The sequence below is a fragment of the Jaculus jaculus genome, chromosome 1 (assembly GCF_020740685.1).
Source record: "Jaculus jaculus isolate mJacJac1 chromosome 1, mJacJac1.mat.Y.cur, whole genome shotgun sequence".
NCBI classification, from domain to species: domain Eukaryota; kingdom Metazoa; phylum Chordata; class Mammalia; order Rodentia; family Dipodidae; genus Jaculus; species Jaculus jaculus.
Genome location: NC_059102.1, coordinates 187297082 through 187311518, shown reverse-complemented (window position 1 = coordinate 187311518; position 14437 = coordinate 187297082). Strand labels below are relative to the sequence as shown.

The 14437-nt window shown below is 39.3% G+C and overlaps 1 protein-coding gene across 6 annotated transcripts in view; it reads left to right on the top strand.

Annotated features, from left to right (window-relative positions):
• Positions 1 to 803: 803 nt before the first annotated feature.
• The window catches only part of Nek1 (NIMA related kinase 1), a 176937-nt gene continuing 163303 nt past the window's right edge, over positions 804 to 14437 (top strand). For 5 of the 6 annotated variants that reach the window (XM_045153398.1, XM_045153380.1, XM_045153392.1 and 2 more), the window contains exons 1-4: positions 814 to 959; positions 1219 to 1340; positions 12524 to 12672; positions 13047 to 13143. In XM_045153398.1, the coding sequence (XP_045009333.1) occupies positions 12556 to 12672; positions 13047 to 13143 (214 nt within the window). In that variant the 5' untranslated portion in view covers positions 814 to 959; positions 1219 to 1340; positions 12524 to 12555. Of the gene's footprint in view, positions 960 to 1218; positions 1341 to 12523; positions 12673 to 13046; positions 13144 to 14437 lie in introns of all 6 variants that reach the window. The other variant, XM_045153373.1, reaches the window with a different exon arrangement.

The following is a 14437-nucleotide window of genomic DNA, read 5'->3' as shown; positions in this document are numbered from 1 at the left end:
TGCATTCAGCCCTTGTGCACATGTGCAACATTGAATTACTTTGCATCTGGCTACATGGGACCTGGAGATTCCAACATGAGTTCTTAGGCTTCACAGGCAAGTGCCATAACTGCTAAGCCATATCTTCAGCCCTGAGATGGCAATCATTAAAAAATTAAACAATAATAAATGTTAGCTAGGCTTTGGGGAAAGAGGAACCTTCATTCACTGCCGGTGGGAGGGCAAACTTGCACAACCACTATGGAAATCAATGTAGAGCCTCCTGAAAAAAAGATTAAAAAAGAGCTGCCAACTGACCCAGACATTCCTCTGTTGGGCATCTACCCTAAGGGCTCCACTCTTCACTGCAGAGATATTTGCTCAACCATGTTTATCGTTGCTCAATTCGTAATAGCTAACAAGTGGCATCAACGCAGGTGCCCAACATTTGATAATTAATAATGAAGATGTGGTATGTCTACACAATGATTCCATGATTCTACTCAGCACTCACGTGAGTTCCAGGTCAACCTGGGATAGAGGGAGACGCTGTCTCAAAAACAACATAAGAAAACCCTTTCTCTGTGTGGGGAAAAGTTACGTTTCATTCTGAGTTGGTTCCTATGACTGAATTCTCCCCCTTCTCGCTGCCTCCTTCCAGCTTTGCACTTTTTCCCAAACCTTCTCCATATCTCACAGTCTCTTCCACTCTGGCCGCTCTGGGTCGCGCAGGCCACGCCCCCAGGACGTCGGCCCTACGTGGCCGCGCCTCCCGGCCCCGCCCCCGACGCGGCGTCTCCTGCGCGCTGACGTCACCCGCCCGCGCCTGCGACGCGGCGGCCGCGCCCCCTTTCTCGGCAGGAGCTCCTGGGTTTATGGGACGTGGGAGCGTGTGGACTGTTCGCTCTCCGGTGCTGGGCGGCGGTCCACGTCCCGGAATCTAGAGTCCCCGTGGCGAGGTGGGAGGACGTGACAGGCAGGTAGCCAGCCTCCCGCCCCCATGCTACCCGTCCCCGCCTAGCCGCAGCCCCTGGCAACCACCTGGGAAGTTGGAGCGGCTCTAAGGCGACACTCCCGCCCGCCGTCTCCAAGGGCCCGGAGCCCGAGTGTCTGTCCCCAGCGCGGGTACCGGGCTCCTGTCCAGCACTTTCGGGGAGGGCGGGGGCGGAGTCCCAGCCCCGCTCAGTGTGCGGCCGTGAGCTGCTGCTACTGATCAGGCAGCCTTGCTGTCTCTTTCAGGTCAAGTTCAAAATGCACGGTGATGCTCCTACCTCATTAAGCCCTACTAGAAGACACTAGCGCTTCGAGACCGTTGCTTTCTGATCAGCCCGTCATACCGACTGAAGTCCTGTGTCATTGAGGTAAGTTACACTTGGGGGAAGGAATGACATGCAAAATCGTGAAGTCATCCTGGAATTGAGGACACCTGTGTGTATTTGTTTCTATAGAGATTGCATGGATACTCACCTGGAGTATTTGGAGATAATATACCTTCATCTCAGTAAAATGGTAACTCTTAAGAAGCTGTGTGTTTCAAAGCAATCCTTGGACATTATCAAATGATAACGGAATTGAAATAATAGCAAGCGTAGTATGAAGAAGCAGCCATTTAAATTGACTAGGTGTCTTTGATCTTAAATTATATGTACTTAGTTAGGAGAACATGTAAAGCATTTTAACAGGTTCACTATAACCTGGTGTTTCTGTTCTCTCTTTGTGATTTGACAGTTTATATATGTACTGTATTAAAAGTTTTACTCCGTTAATAATTAATCATAACTTTGGGGGAGGATACTTGTAATTGAATCTATGCTTGATAAGTTTTCTGCCACTGAGTTATACACCTCAACCTCCATAACTACATTTGGTTGCATGTTGGTTTCTTTGGTTGGTTGGGTTTTTCCAGGCAGGGTCTCACAGTAGCTCCAGGTTGGCCTTGAACTCACTGTGATTCTCCTACAGAGAATCCTCCAGAATGCTGGTAGTAAAGACATGGACCAATACATTCATCTTCTATAACTTTTTAACCCAGGTTCATTTATCCTTTTTTTTTTTTCTTTTTTCCTGATGTAAGGTTTCGCTCTAGCCCAGATTGACCTGGAATTCACTATGTAGTCTCAGGGTGGCCTGTAATTCACAGCAGTCCTCTGCCTCCCAAGTGTTGGGATTAAAGACGTGCGCCACCACACCCAGTTGCTCATTTATTCTTTCACTTGCTCCAGGGAGCAGAAATGATTTTTTATTGTCTACATAAATCACATGTGAAATGTTTTATTGAGTCTGAAAAGTAGTAGTCCATCTAAGATAACGACCTTTTATGATGCAGCAGTATTGTGGAGATGGAGGGGAGCCAAGTGTGAAGAGAAGTCAGTCTTTGTTTGCAGTTGAGATGGCTTTGCACTTAGCGGACCTATGGCTCTGCTGCATTGAAAACTGTTCATTGTCTAGTGAAATGCAAGGCGCTTACTTTGTGGGAAAACAGGTTTTTGCACAGGAAAAGTCAAATCAGAAATTCAGTAAAGGCTGTGGAACTTAGCCACAGAAGTTCTTTTGAGGTCATGTTAACAATATGTTGGCATTGTATTCCAAGTAAACTTTGTCTCATCTGCCATCTAGTCTACACATGAACTTGATACCTTTTCACAGATAGAAAGCTTTTACTTATATGTTGGTAATTTCTACTGCAAACTCCTCGAGTATTGTGTGAATATACTTACGGGGAAGAAAAACACATTTTGAAAAGAGCCAAAAACCCTATTTTTGCTTTCTGGTTTTAAAAATTTTATTTGTAGCCAGGCATGATGGCACACACCTTTAATCCCAGCACTCGGGAGGCAGAGGTAGGAGGATCACCATGAGTTTGAGATCACCCTGAGACTGCATAGTGAATTCCAGGTCAGTCGGAACTAGGATGAAACCTTACCTTGAAAAAAAAAAAAAAAGAACTTTATGAACTTGTTTATAAGTTTTAAAAAAAAAAAAAACCAGAGAATGAAAATGGGCACTCCAGGGCCTCTTGAGACTGCATTCAAACTCCAAATGCACACACCACTTTGTGCATCTGGCTTTGTGTGTGTACTGGAAAATCAAACCGGTGTCATTAGGCTTTGCAGGCAAGCACCTTAATTGCTGAGCCATCTCTCCAGCTCCCCCCCCTTTTTTTTTTAGTAATGATAAATAAAGGAAGAGATTTTGCTTTCTGAGAAGATACACTGACCCTCTTTCATAGTTCAAGTTGCATATTTATTTTGTAAGAGCCATGTGCATGTTTTGTCCTTACAAACAGTAACAAAAAGACTTCTTGAAATCTGTTATCATTCTTGTACAAATGAGATAAATATGGGACAAGATAACCTGCCCATCAGATATCTGAAACAGCTGATTTTACTACCTATCAGCATGTGTTCCAGGTTGATGAGAATGTGATTTTTCGTATACCCTGCTGGTTTTCATACACACAATACTTTGTTACATCAAATGTTGCTTATGTGATTAAATTCTTAGAAAAATGGAATAAGATATATCTAATTGACTACAGGTTGGGTTGTATTTTTCTGGATGATAACTGGCATGCTTGAAGAGAAGTGCTACTATACAAAAACTTCAAATGTCAGACAAAAAGTGAGGAGTTTGGAAATAGGGAATTGTTCATGGGCTTTCTTTTTCATTGTTGTGGCTTGACATTGGGACCTGGTAAATGCTAGACAGGAGCTCTGCCACCAGGTTATATTCCCATTCCTGTTTAGGGAACTTCTGTTCAGGAATAGTTGGCCTAGCTAGCATTCTTCCTACTTGGGTATCAGCAATATGCTGTTGGTTTCAAGTTTTAATTTTATTGTTTTGAATAGGTGATATGTTAAGATTGTTCAAAATTCAGAAAGCATAAAAGATTGAAAAACTTTCTCTTACCAGCTCAGTTTCCTTCCTTGGAGTCAATCAGTATTACCAATTTATTGTACAGCCATCAGAGTATTACTTCAATAACTACTTTATATGTTTATACATATGTATATTTAAACAAATGGAAATATAAATATATATATATATATATTTCCTTTTACTACATCAATAGTAATGTGGTACTTGCTGTTATCCACAATTTCAGTTACCCGTGGCCCACTGGGGTCTAAAAGTATTAAATGAGAAATTCCAGAAATTAGTAATTCATAAGCCAGTTATGGTGGCTTATGGCTATACTCCCAGTTCTCAAGAGGTAGAGGTAGTAGGATTGCTGTGAGTTCAAAACCAACCTTGGCTAAAGTGAGTTCCTGGTTAGCATAGGCTAGAACTGAGACCCTGTCTCCAAAAATAGAGCAATTTATAATTTTTTTAAATAATTTTTATTATTTTTATTTTTATTTATTTATTTGAGAGTGACAGACACAGAGAGAAGGACAGATAGAGGGAGAGAGAGAGAATGGGCGCGCCAGGGCCTCCAGCCTCTGCAAACGAACTCCAGACGCGTGCGCCCCCTTGTGCATCTGGCTAACGTGGGATCTGGGGAACCGAGCCTCGAACCGGGGACCTTAGGCTTCACAGGCAAGCGTTTAACCGCTAAGCCATTTCTCCAGCCCTAAATAATTTTTAAATTATAGACCATTCTGAGTAGTAGCACAATGAGATCTCAAACTGTCCTGCCCTGTTTTCTTAAGACATGACTCATACCTTTATATCATCTTTCTCCACTCTACACTAGCTACCTTCCCCTTAGTAGCTTTATGGGTTATCTGATTAGCTGTCATAATAGTGCTTGTATTCAGGTAATTCTTTTTTTTAAATTTTTTATATTTGGTATTTCGAGGTACAGTCTCACTCTAGCCCAGGCTGACCTGGAATTCACTATGGAGTCTCAGGATGGCCTTGAGCTCACAGTGATCTTCCTACCTCTGCCTCCCAAGTGCTGAAAAGGTGTGCGCCACCACAACTGTACTTAATGGCTCTAAAGTGAAAAAGTAGTGATGCTGACAATTTAGATTTGCCAAAGAGAACTTGCAAAGAGCTTCCTTTAAATGATGCAGAATAAGATTGGGAGAGAGGCCACTTAACTTCTATTATAATATATTGTTATAATTTATTGTTACTAATATCTTGCATAATTTGTAAGTTAAACTTTACCATAGGTATGTATGTATAGAAGAAAACTATGTGTATCTATAAATATATATGGTTTGGTATTATGTGTGCCTTGTGTTTTTTTAGGTGTTCAGTGAAGGTTGTGAAACATGTCTCCCTTGGTTGAGGGAGGGAGCTACTATATACCACATTTATTGTACTTACATATATACAATATCAACCTATTAAATATCCTCCTCCCTTCCTTTCTCTTCCCTTTATGTCTCCTTTTTCACTTACTGGCCTCTGCTACCAAGTATTTTCCTTCTCAGGCAGAAGCCCAATCATCTGTAGCTAGGATCCCCATATGAGAGAGAACATGTGGCGCTTGGCTTTCTGGGCCTGGGTTACCTCACTTAGTATAATCCTTTCTAGGTCCATCCCTTTTTCTGCAAATTTCATAACTTCAGTTTTCTTTACCGCTGAGTAGAACTCCATTGTATAAATGTGCCACATCTTTATTATCCACTCATCAGTTGAGGGACATCTAGGCTGGTTCCATTTCCCAGCTATTATAAATTGAGCAGCAATAAACATGGTAGAGCACGTACTTCTAAGGAAATGAGATGAGTCCTTTGGATATATGATATATGCCTAGGAGCGCTATAGCTGGGTCATATGGTAGATCAATCTCTAGCTGTTTTAGGAACCTCCACACTGTTTTCCACAATGGCTGGACCAGATTGCATTCCCATCAGCAGTGTAGAAGGGTTCCTCTTTTTCTACATCCCCACACATTTATTATTCTGATCCTTAAAAAAAATCTAATACCTGTTTTGAAACCAATCCCTATCAATATCAGCGCTGCTTCCTTGACTGTTGATAGCTGTTTAAATTTTGTCATTAGACACAGCACTGCAGGGGATGACTTTGTATATGTGTCATTTTAATACACTTGAAAATATGTATATGGTTAGTTCCTAAACATAGAAGGGCTGGGTCATAGTCTTGGTATGTTTATAGTTTGATTGATAATGTTGTATTGTTATATTTGTACCAATTTAGGCTACCATGGATTGTTTCCTTCTATTCCTCTCCAAAATAGCATAACAACAACAGTCTCAGAATTTTGCCATTCACAGGGTTGAGAAATACTCTTTCTCTCTCTCTCGTGTTTTTACTTTATTCTTACTTATTTGAGAGAGAGAGAGAGAGAGATGCAGAGAAAGGGAAAGAGAATGGGCATGCCAGGGTTTCCACCCACTGCAAACCAACTCCAGACACATGCACCCCATTGTGCATCTGGCTTATGTGGGTCTTGGGGAATCAAACCATATTCCTTGTGCTTTGCAGGCAAACACCTTAACCGCTAAGCCATCTCTCCAGTCCCGTCTCTCTCTCTCTTTAAAATATTTATTTATTTATGAGAGAAGGAGGGGCGGGAGAAAGAAAATGAATGGACATGCTACGGCTTTCAGCCTCTGCAAATGATCTCCAAATGCATGCACCACTTTGTGCATCTGGTTGTGTGAGTCCTCGGAAATCAAACCTTGGTCTTTTGGCTTGGTAGGCAAGAGCCCTTATTTGCTAAGCCATCTCTCCAGTTTTTTCCTGGTAGGGTCTCACTCTACTGACCTTCAATTCACTATGTGGTCTCAGGGTGGCCTTGAACTCACAGTGATTCTTCTACCTTTGCCTCCTGAGTGCTGGGATTAAAGGCATGTGCCATCACGCCTAGCACTCCATCTCTGCTTTTTAATTTATTTTATTTTTTTATCCATCTCTTTTCTTAAAAAAAATTTATTTGTTTATTTATTTGAGAGAGAATGAATGACTAGAATATAGTCACTCCAGGACCTCCTGCCACTGCATACGAACTTCAGATGCATGCATCAGTTTGTGCATCTGAGAAATGCCATCTCTTACATGTACTAAAAATTATTGTAAAATAATACCCAACATAAAACCTATCCCCATTATAAAATTCTGTTTCTCTTTGATTTCATATGCTTTGTTCACTTCCCTGTTTTTGTTTTTTTTTTCCCCATGTGTTGAGGGGTGGCGTTGGTTTTTTGAGGTAGGGTCTCCCTCTAGCCCAGGCTGACCTGGAATTCACTATGTAGTCTCAGGGTGGTCTTGAACTCATGGCAATCCTCTTACCTCTGCCTTCCAAGTGCTGAGATTAAAGGTGTGTGCCACCATGCCTGGCCCCTGTTGTGATGTGTGTGTGTGTGTTTTTGTAGGAGTTTTATTTTTTGTTGTTGTTGTTGCTTATTTGTTTAATTTTCATGGTAGGGTCTCTACCTCAGGCTGACCTGGAATTCACTATGTAGTCTTAGGCTGGACTCAAACTCACAGCATTCCTGCTTTCTCTGCCTCCTGAGTGCTGGGGTTAAAGGTGTCCAGCAAAACAACTTGCTAGGAGTTTTTATTTATTACAAAAATGACTCCTTGGTGACATTAATCATTATGTTTGACTAATATTTTTTAAATTATTTATTTATTTATTTGAGAGTGACAGACACAGAGAGAAAGACAGATAGAGGGACAGAGAGAGAATGGGTGCGCCAGGGCTTCCAGCCTCTGCAAACGAACTCCAGACGCGTGCGCCCCCGTGTGCATCTGGCTAACGTGGGACCTGGGGAACCGAGCCTCGAACCGGGGTCCTTAGGCTTCACAGGCAAGTGCTTAACCGCTAAGCCATCTCTCCAGCCCTTGACTAATATTTTTTACTATGCAATATATTGTGCAATCATATTAGGGCTTTCCAATTTGTGGTATATTTAAACTACTCAATCTGTGATTATAAAACATTCTCATATGCTTTATTTTTACTACTTTTTTTTTTTTTTTTACATTTCTGTACTTTATCACCTAGAGTTTAGGTTGATATCGTGTTCTTCATTAAATATTTACTGTTGGTCCATTTTCTAGGCTTCCCATACTGTCTTTCATCCCATCCGAGTTGAGACCTAGAGTTATTCTCACTTTCAGATGTACTGTTTGGGTTGCTTCCAGTGATGGAGCTGCTGGTGGTGTGTGGTGGGAACTTGGCTTGTTTCTGACTTGTGTTGTTGCACGCCTAGCTTACATCACATCTTGGGTCTAGGGCCCAGGGTCAGCTACTTGTTCTTGTGTTAACTTGCAGAGTCATTTTGCTGCTGTTATCTTCTTGTCTCTTCTGCCTTTTTTTTTTTTTTTTTCTTTTTGGTTTTTCAAGGTAGGGTCTCATGTTAACTCAGGCTGACCTGGAATTATTCTACCTCTGCCTCCCAAGTGCTGGGATTAAAGGCATGCACCACCACGCCCGGCCTCTTCTGCCTTTTTGACCCCTTTAAAATCATGTTTGTTAGTTTTGGGGAAGAAGTAGAGGTAAATATATATGTTCAGCCAGATATATTTGACCGTAAGAGGCAGAGGTAGGGGGATCTCCCTGAGTTTGAGGTCACCCTGAGAATACAGAGTGAATTATTCCAGGTCAGCCTTGGCTAGAGTGAAACTCTACCTTGAAAACAAAACAAAACAAAGAATTCAACTAAGGAATTTAACATGACTGATTTTTTTGTTTTGTTTTGTTTTACTTGGATGGAAAGGTTTTGGCCACGTATCTTTATCACTATCATTTCTATTCTTTGTGACAAATAGTACAATTCTAAGCACTGTTAAGTTTCAATTTTCTAAACTACTTTTTCTTTCTTTATAATTGGTAAGGCATTACAGTTCTATCATTTTTAAATTTGTATGGTTTCTGTGTTTTTAGATGAAAAAACTAAAGCATAGAGAATTCAGGTTCTCTTTTTTATGTAGCTGGACTCTTGGTTCTGAGTTTATCACTTTGCTATGTAACAGTGCAAAGCACAAATGACAAGAAAAATCTCTGATTTTGTTTTATAGTATCTTGGATACCATCTTTGTATTATAAAGATGAAATTGATGTAATTACTGGAATCTTTGAGAATATTATACAGTGCATCAGGATGTTGATGGGCATTTCATTTGATTTTGAAAGTTCAAGCATAGAAAAAGTAAACGTTTATTAATAATTTGTTTTTTTAGTATTTTTTTTATTTGATAGGGAGGAAATGGACGTGGCCACTGCAAACAAACTATAGATGCATGCATCACGTTGTGCGTATGGCTGCATGTGGGTACTGGAGAGTCACACCCAGGCAGTAAGGCTTTGCAAGCAGCTTGCTTTTAGCCACTGAGCCATCTCTCCAGCCCAGTTTGGTTACTATTAGGAATCATTTAGTTACATGTTATGATTTTTGGATGTGTATAGCACATCTTATCTTTAGCTTGTTTTGAAATTTTTTTCTATGATAAGTGATTTGAGAAGCCTCACAGCTGTGAAGTAGGTAGTTCAGTTAAATGTGTTATAGAACATAAAAAAACCATTTTTTTCATGTTTTTTTTTTCCTATAGCTTCCTAATCTAAAACTTCCCAGTCTGAAATTCATTAACCACAGACCTCTCATTGCTTAGAGAGTTATCTGTGTTTGGCATTATTTGGTAACAATTTGCTGCAGTGGTAAGGTTAGATTCTCTTCTATTTTACTATGTCACTCAAAACCACAGTGCTTCGTGATGTAGCTAGCATAGAATATAACACTAGGGACATTGGAGTTTTGTTAGAATTGGCCCCTAAATTTTGATGAAGAACCAACTTGACAAATTTAGATTTTTCTGTCTTGGCAAAATTTCACGTGATGATGTTGAAGTACTATCATGTGGATATTGGCTAATTTAATTTATTTCATAAAGTCTAGCCTTCTAAAATGAGTTAAGTAGCATGATAATATATTGAACTTGCATGCCCTAGAGAAAGCATTAAGTTTTGGCTGATTCCCAGGTATCCATTCTATTGTGCCAATAGATGCAACTTGGACCATGTTCCTTTTTAACTCACTAATGATGTCCTATGATAATGTTTTATTTATTTCTCTTGATATTGCTCAAAGCATGCCTATTTCCCATAGAAATTGAAATGGAATATGATTATGGTGTTTTCCAAAGTTGAGGAAGGTTCTGCCACAAAACTTTATAAGGAATGACTGTCTCCTCAATTTACTTCATACTGAACTTTGGGCATTAGATTTTCAGGATCATAATGTGGATTTTGTCATTTAAGGAAACGGAATCTTTCTTTCTTTCTTTTATTACTTCCAGGTTAAAGTAGTGAATTCTTTTATGTCCACATTAAACAATACTGCCTGTGTTGGTTATTTTATAACTTTCATACACTCACCTTTTAAGCTTTTTCTATCTCCTACATTATTTTCTGACATCTAAAATTACTATTGTTACTGCTACTAAGGATATTAGTCAATTATCTTGCTCTCATAAGGGACTACATATGATACCAAAACCAGGAATATAAATAAAAAGATAAATAAATTTGTTCACATGAATCTGGGCTAGGTGGTGTATTCTTGTAATCCCACTATGGAAAAAGATGGATGGTAAGTTTGGGAGTATTCTGGGTGGCATAATGAAACCCTTTTTTTTTTTTTTGGTTTTCTGAGGTAGAGTCTCACTGTATCTCATGATGAAACCCTATCTTTTGAAAAGATTTTTTTTTTAGCCGGGCGTGGTGGCACACACCTTTAATCCCAGCACTTGGGAGGCAGAGGTAGGAGGATTGCCATTAGTTCGAAGACACCCTAAAACTACAGAGTGATTTCCAGGTCAGCCTGAGCTAGAGTGAGACCCTACCTCGAAAAATGAAAAAAAAAGAAAAATTTTAATCTCTATGATAAAGGGCTTCATCACATGAGAGTTTGCAAATTAATGAAAATGATGCAAGTAGAAATTGATAAAGAATGTAGGGGAGTATTCCAAAAGAGAAGAAATGTTCAATAAATGTGAAAGTATTTTTCATTGTGGAAGAATTTAAATGAAGTACCATCTGTTTCGCCAAGCATGAGTACTAACAAGTAGTGACACATTAATCGACATTTGCCAGGCACCATTTTTAGCGCATTATGAACTTGATTTTCCCAATGGCTCTGTAAGTACATACTGTGGTCATATACATTTTACAGATGAAGAAACTGAGGTACATAAAGTTGCATAAATAGTGTAAGGTCACGTGATAAGTAAGGGATAAAGCTAGGATTTAAATCCAAACACTCTGTAAGGGTTCAGTGCTCTTTACTGCCCTTGATTTCTTCTCTCAGATCTTTTTTTTTTTTTTTTTTTTGGCAGCAGGGAGGGGGAAGGTGGGTGGGTTTCGAGGTAGGATCTCACTCTAGCCTGGGCTGACCTGGAATTCACTCCTGGCAGTCCTCCTACCTTTGCCTCCCGAGTGCTGGCATTAAAGGCCTGTGCCACCATGCCCAGCTTCTCTCAGATTTTTAAAAATACTTTATTTTATATTCATTTGACAGAGAAAGAGGGAGGGAAGGAGAATGGGTGTGCCAGGGCCTCCAGCCACTGCAAACGAAGTCCAGATGTGTGCACCCCCTTGTGCATCTGGCTAACATGGGTTCTGGGGAATCAAACCTGGGTCCTTTGGCTTTGCAGGCAAATGCCTTAACCACTAAGCCATCCCTCTCTGATTTTTTAAAAAATACTTTTAAAATTTATATGAGAGAAAGAGAGTGCACATGCGCCAGGGCTCCAGCCACTGCAAGTGAACTCCATATGTAAGCCCCACCTTGTGCATTTGGCTTACATGGGTACTGGGGAATCAAACCTGGGTCTTTAGGCTTCTAAGGTAAGCATCTTAACCTCTAAACCATCTGTCCAGCCCCTATCTGAGATTTTTTTGTTGTAGTTGTTGTTGGATTTTGGTTTTTTGAGGTAGGGTCTCACTCTAGCCCAGGCTGACCTGGAATTCACTATGTACTTTCAAGCAAGCCTTGAACTCACAGCTATCCTCCTACCTCTGCCTCCCAAATGCTGGGATTAAAGGCATGTGTACCACGCCCGGTCCTCTCTGAGATTTTAATAGGTAATAACCATTGTTAATAACAGATATCTGAGCCAACATTTTTATACATAAATTGATATATATTTCTTTAGGACACCTAAGTAATTTGTTCATAAATGTTTGACCTATGTATCATCTGAATTCAGAATTTATCCCAAGAAAATCACATCTTGTTACAGCATATCAGCCGGAAGGTAGCAGCAAGAGTGAGCTATCTGTACCCAGTGGGCTAGACTAATATACCCCAAGGTCTGCTCCCAAGGACACACCTCCATGCATTTATGTGCATATATATGTAAACTTATACACTGATGCGCTCCACACATGTTAACACACACATATACCACATATATACATGCAAAAAAATCAAAATTGAAACTTTTTGGTTTTGTTCTTTTTAGCTATAAATCAGTTGTATATATAAAACAGATAGTTTAACTTTCAATAAAGATGTTAATATATTTTTAAAGATAGAAGTCATTAAGCAATTTCCATTTGAATTAAACATAATCATTATAGAAGATTTGCTTTCTGTTTATTGTTGTTTTTAATATTTAGAATGCCTATAAAAATGCCTTAGAAAAAGAACAATGGAGAAGTATGTTCGACTGCAAAAGATTGGAGAAGGTTCTTTTGGAAAAGCTGTTCTTGTTAAATCTACAGAAGATGGCAGACAGTATGTTATCAAGGAAATTAGCATCTCTAGAGTAAGTATATTTTTACTTTGGTTACACAAGTAATGATTTTGTCACAGTGGGATTTTTTGTTGTTGTTGTTAGAGTGCTTTAGAAGTGTAACCTAATGTAAAAGACTGCCTTAGTCTCAGAATGGCATTCATTTTAGAAGTGTGCATGTCCTTTCTGGGCTTTTCTTTGTTGTCATGTGGCAATAGGGATAAAGCCTGAGCTTCTGTTGTTTAACAGAATCTAGATTGGACACCTTTAAAATGCTTCTACTTAGGATTCAGTTCATTCTTTTTAACTTCTTACTGTGTTATCTTGATTGTACTGTTAGCACTCTCTTATTGACAAACTTCTGACAGTGGTTTCATTTACTATTTTCTTTTTTCCTCTCATTTAAGATGTCCAGCAAAGAAAGAGAAGAGTCCAGGAGGGAAGTTGCGGTGCTGGCAAACATGAAGCATCCCAACATTGTGCAGTACAGAGAATCTTTTGAAGGTCCGTGAACTTTGCACGAGAGTTCAAAATAGTCCCTAAGCCATCTATAAGTTTTGTGTATTTTTCTTGTAAGAATTTATTTTGTGAATGTATTCTCAGAAAAAAAGAATCATTTTTACTTCAATAAATATGCATATAAAATTCAATTAGATTCTGGGATAATATTCCACACTGTCCCTTCACAGTTTAACTTATTACTGCTTTTGAAGAGGCAGTGAGTTAAGTACAAAAATTTAGACACTAATTAACATATTTGAACTTTAACTCCATTTGTAAGTATTGTCCTCACTGTACTGAGGAAATGTTCTGATTGATAAAAGGTATTCTTCACTTTGGTAGATTCCTGTGTCAGCCCTCATTCTTAGAATCCTGCACTGGTATGCTGGCAGGTTTCTAAAGTCCATAAAATATGTCAATAATTGCTGTTTGGATTATGTATCATTATATTTATGCAGGAACTAAGATATGTCACATTCTAAAGGTAACTCAAGATAACTTACTGCAGTACTACATAACTGTCATTCCTATTATAAAATAAATCTCTATAATCCTCCAAACAAAAAGCTAGTCTAGATTGAAAGTAGAAGATAGTTGAAGTGACTATTTCAGGACATCTAACGACTTGAGTCTGAGTTTTCATGTGAACTGATTATCAAATTAAAAAATATATAATCATTAAAAATATGATTGAATTAGCACATTATGTACTTGGCTTTTTATGATGGTCACAAAATGAAAGTTTATATCTTTTATTTTGAAAGCATAATCTCACTATGTATACTAGGCTAGTCTTAACCTTGCCTAGGTTGGCCTTGAATCCTCATCTTTACTTTAAGCGTCATAAGTGCTGGAATTACAGGCATGTACCACTATACCTAGCTGAAATTTATATCCCTTTTTTTTTTTTTTTTTTTGTTTTTCGAGGAAGGGTCTCACTTTCGGTCAGGTTGACCTGGAATTCACTGTCATCTCAGGGTGGCCTCAAACTCATGGTGATCCTTCTACCTCTGCCTTCCAAGTGCAGGGATTAAAGATGTGCACCACCATGCTTGGCTTGAGATTTATATCTTACGTGAAAGAGAATAAGGGTAACTTTCTTCTTCTTCTTCTTTTTTTTTTTTTTTTTCCCCAGGAGAGTTTCACTCTAGTCCAGACTGACCTGGAATTCACTATGTAGTCTCAGGGTGGCCTTGAACTCCTCCTACCCCTGTCTCCCAAGTGCTGGGATTAAGGGCATGCGCTACCATATCTGGCTGGTAACCAACATTTTCTACTCAGAAATTTGAGTTTCCTT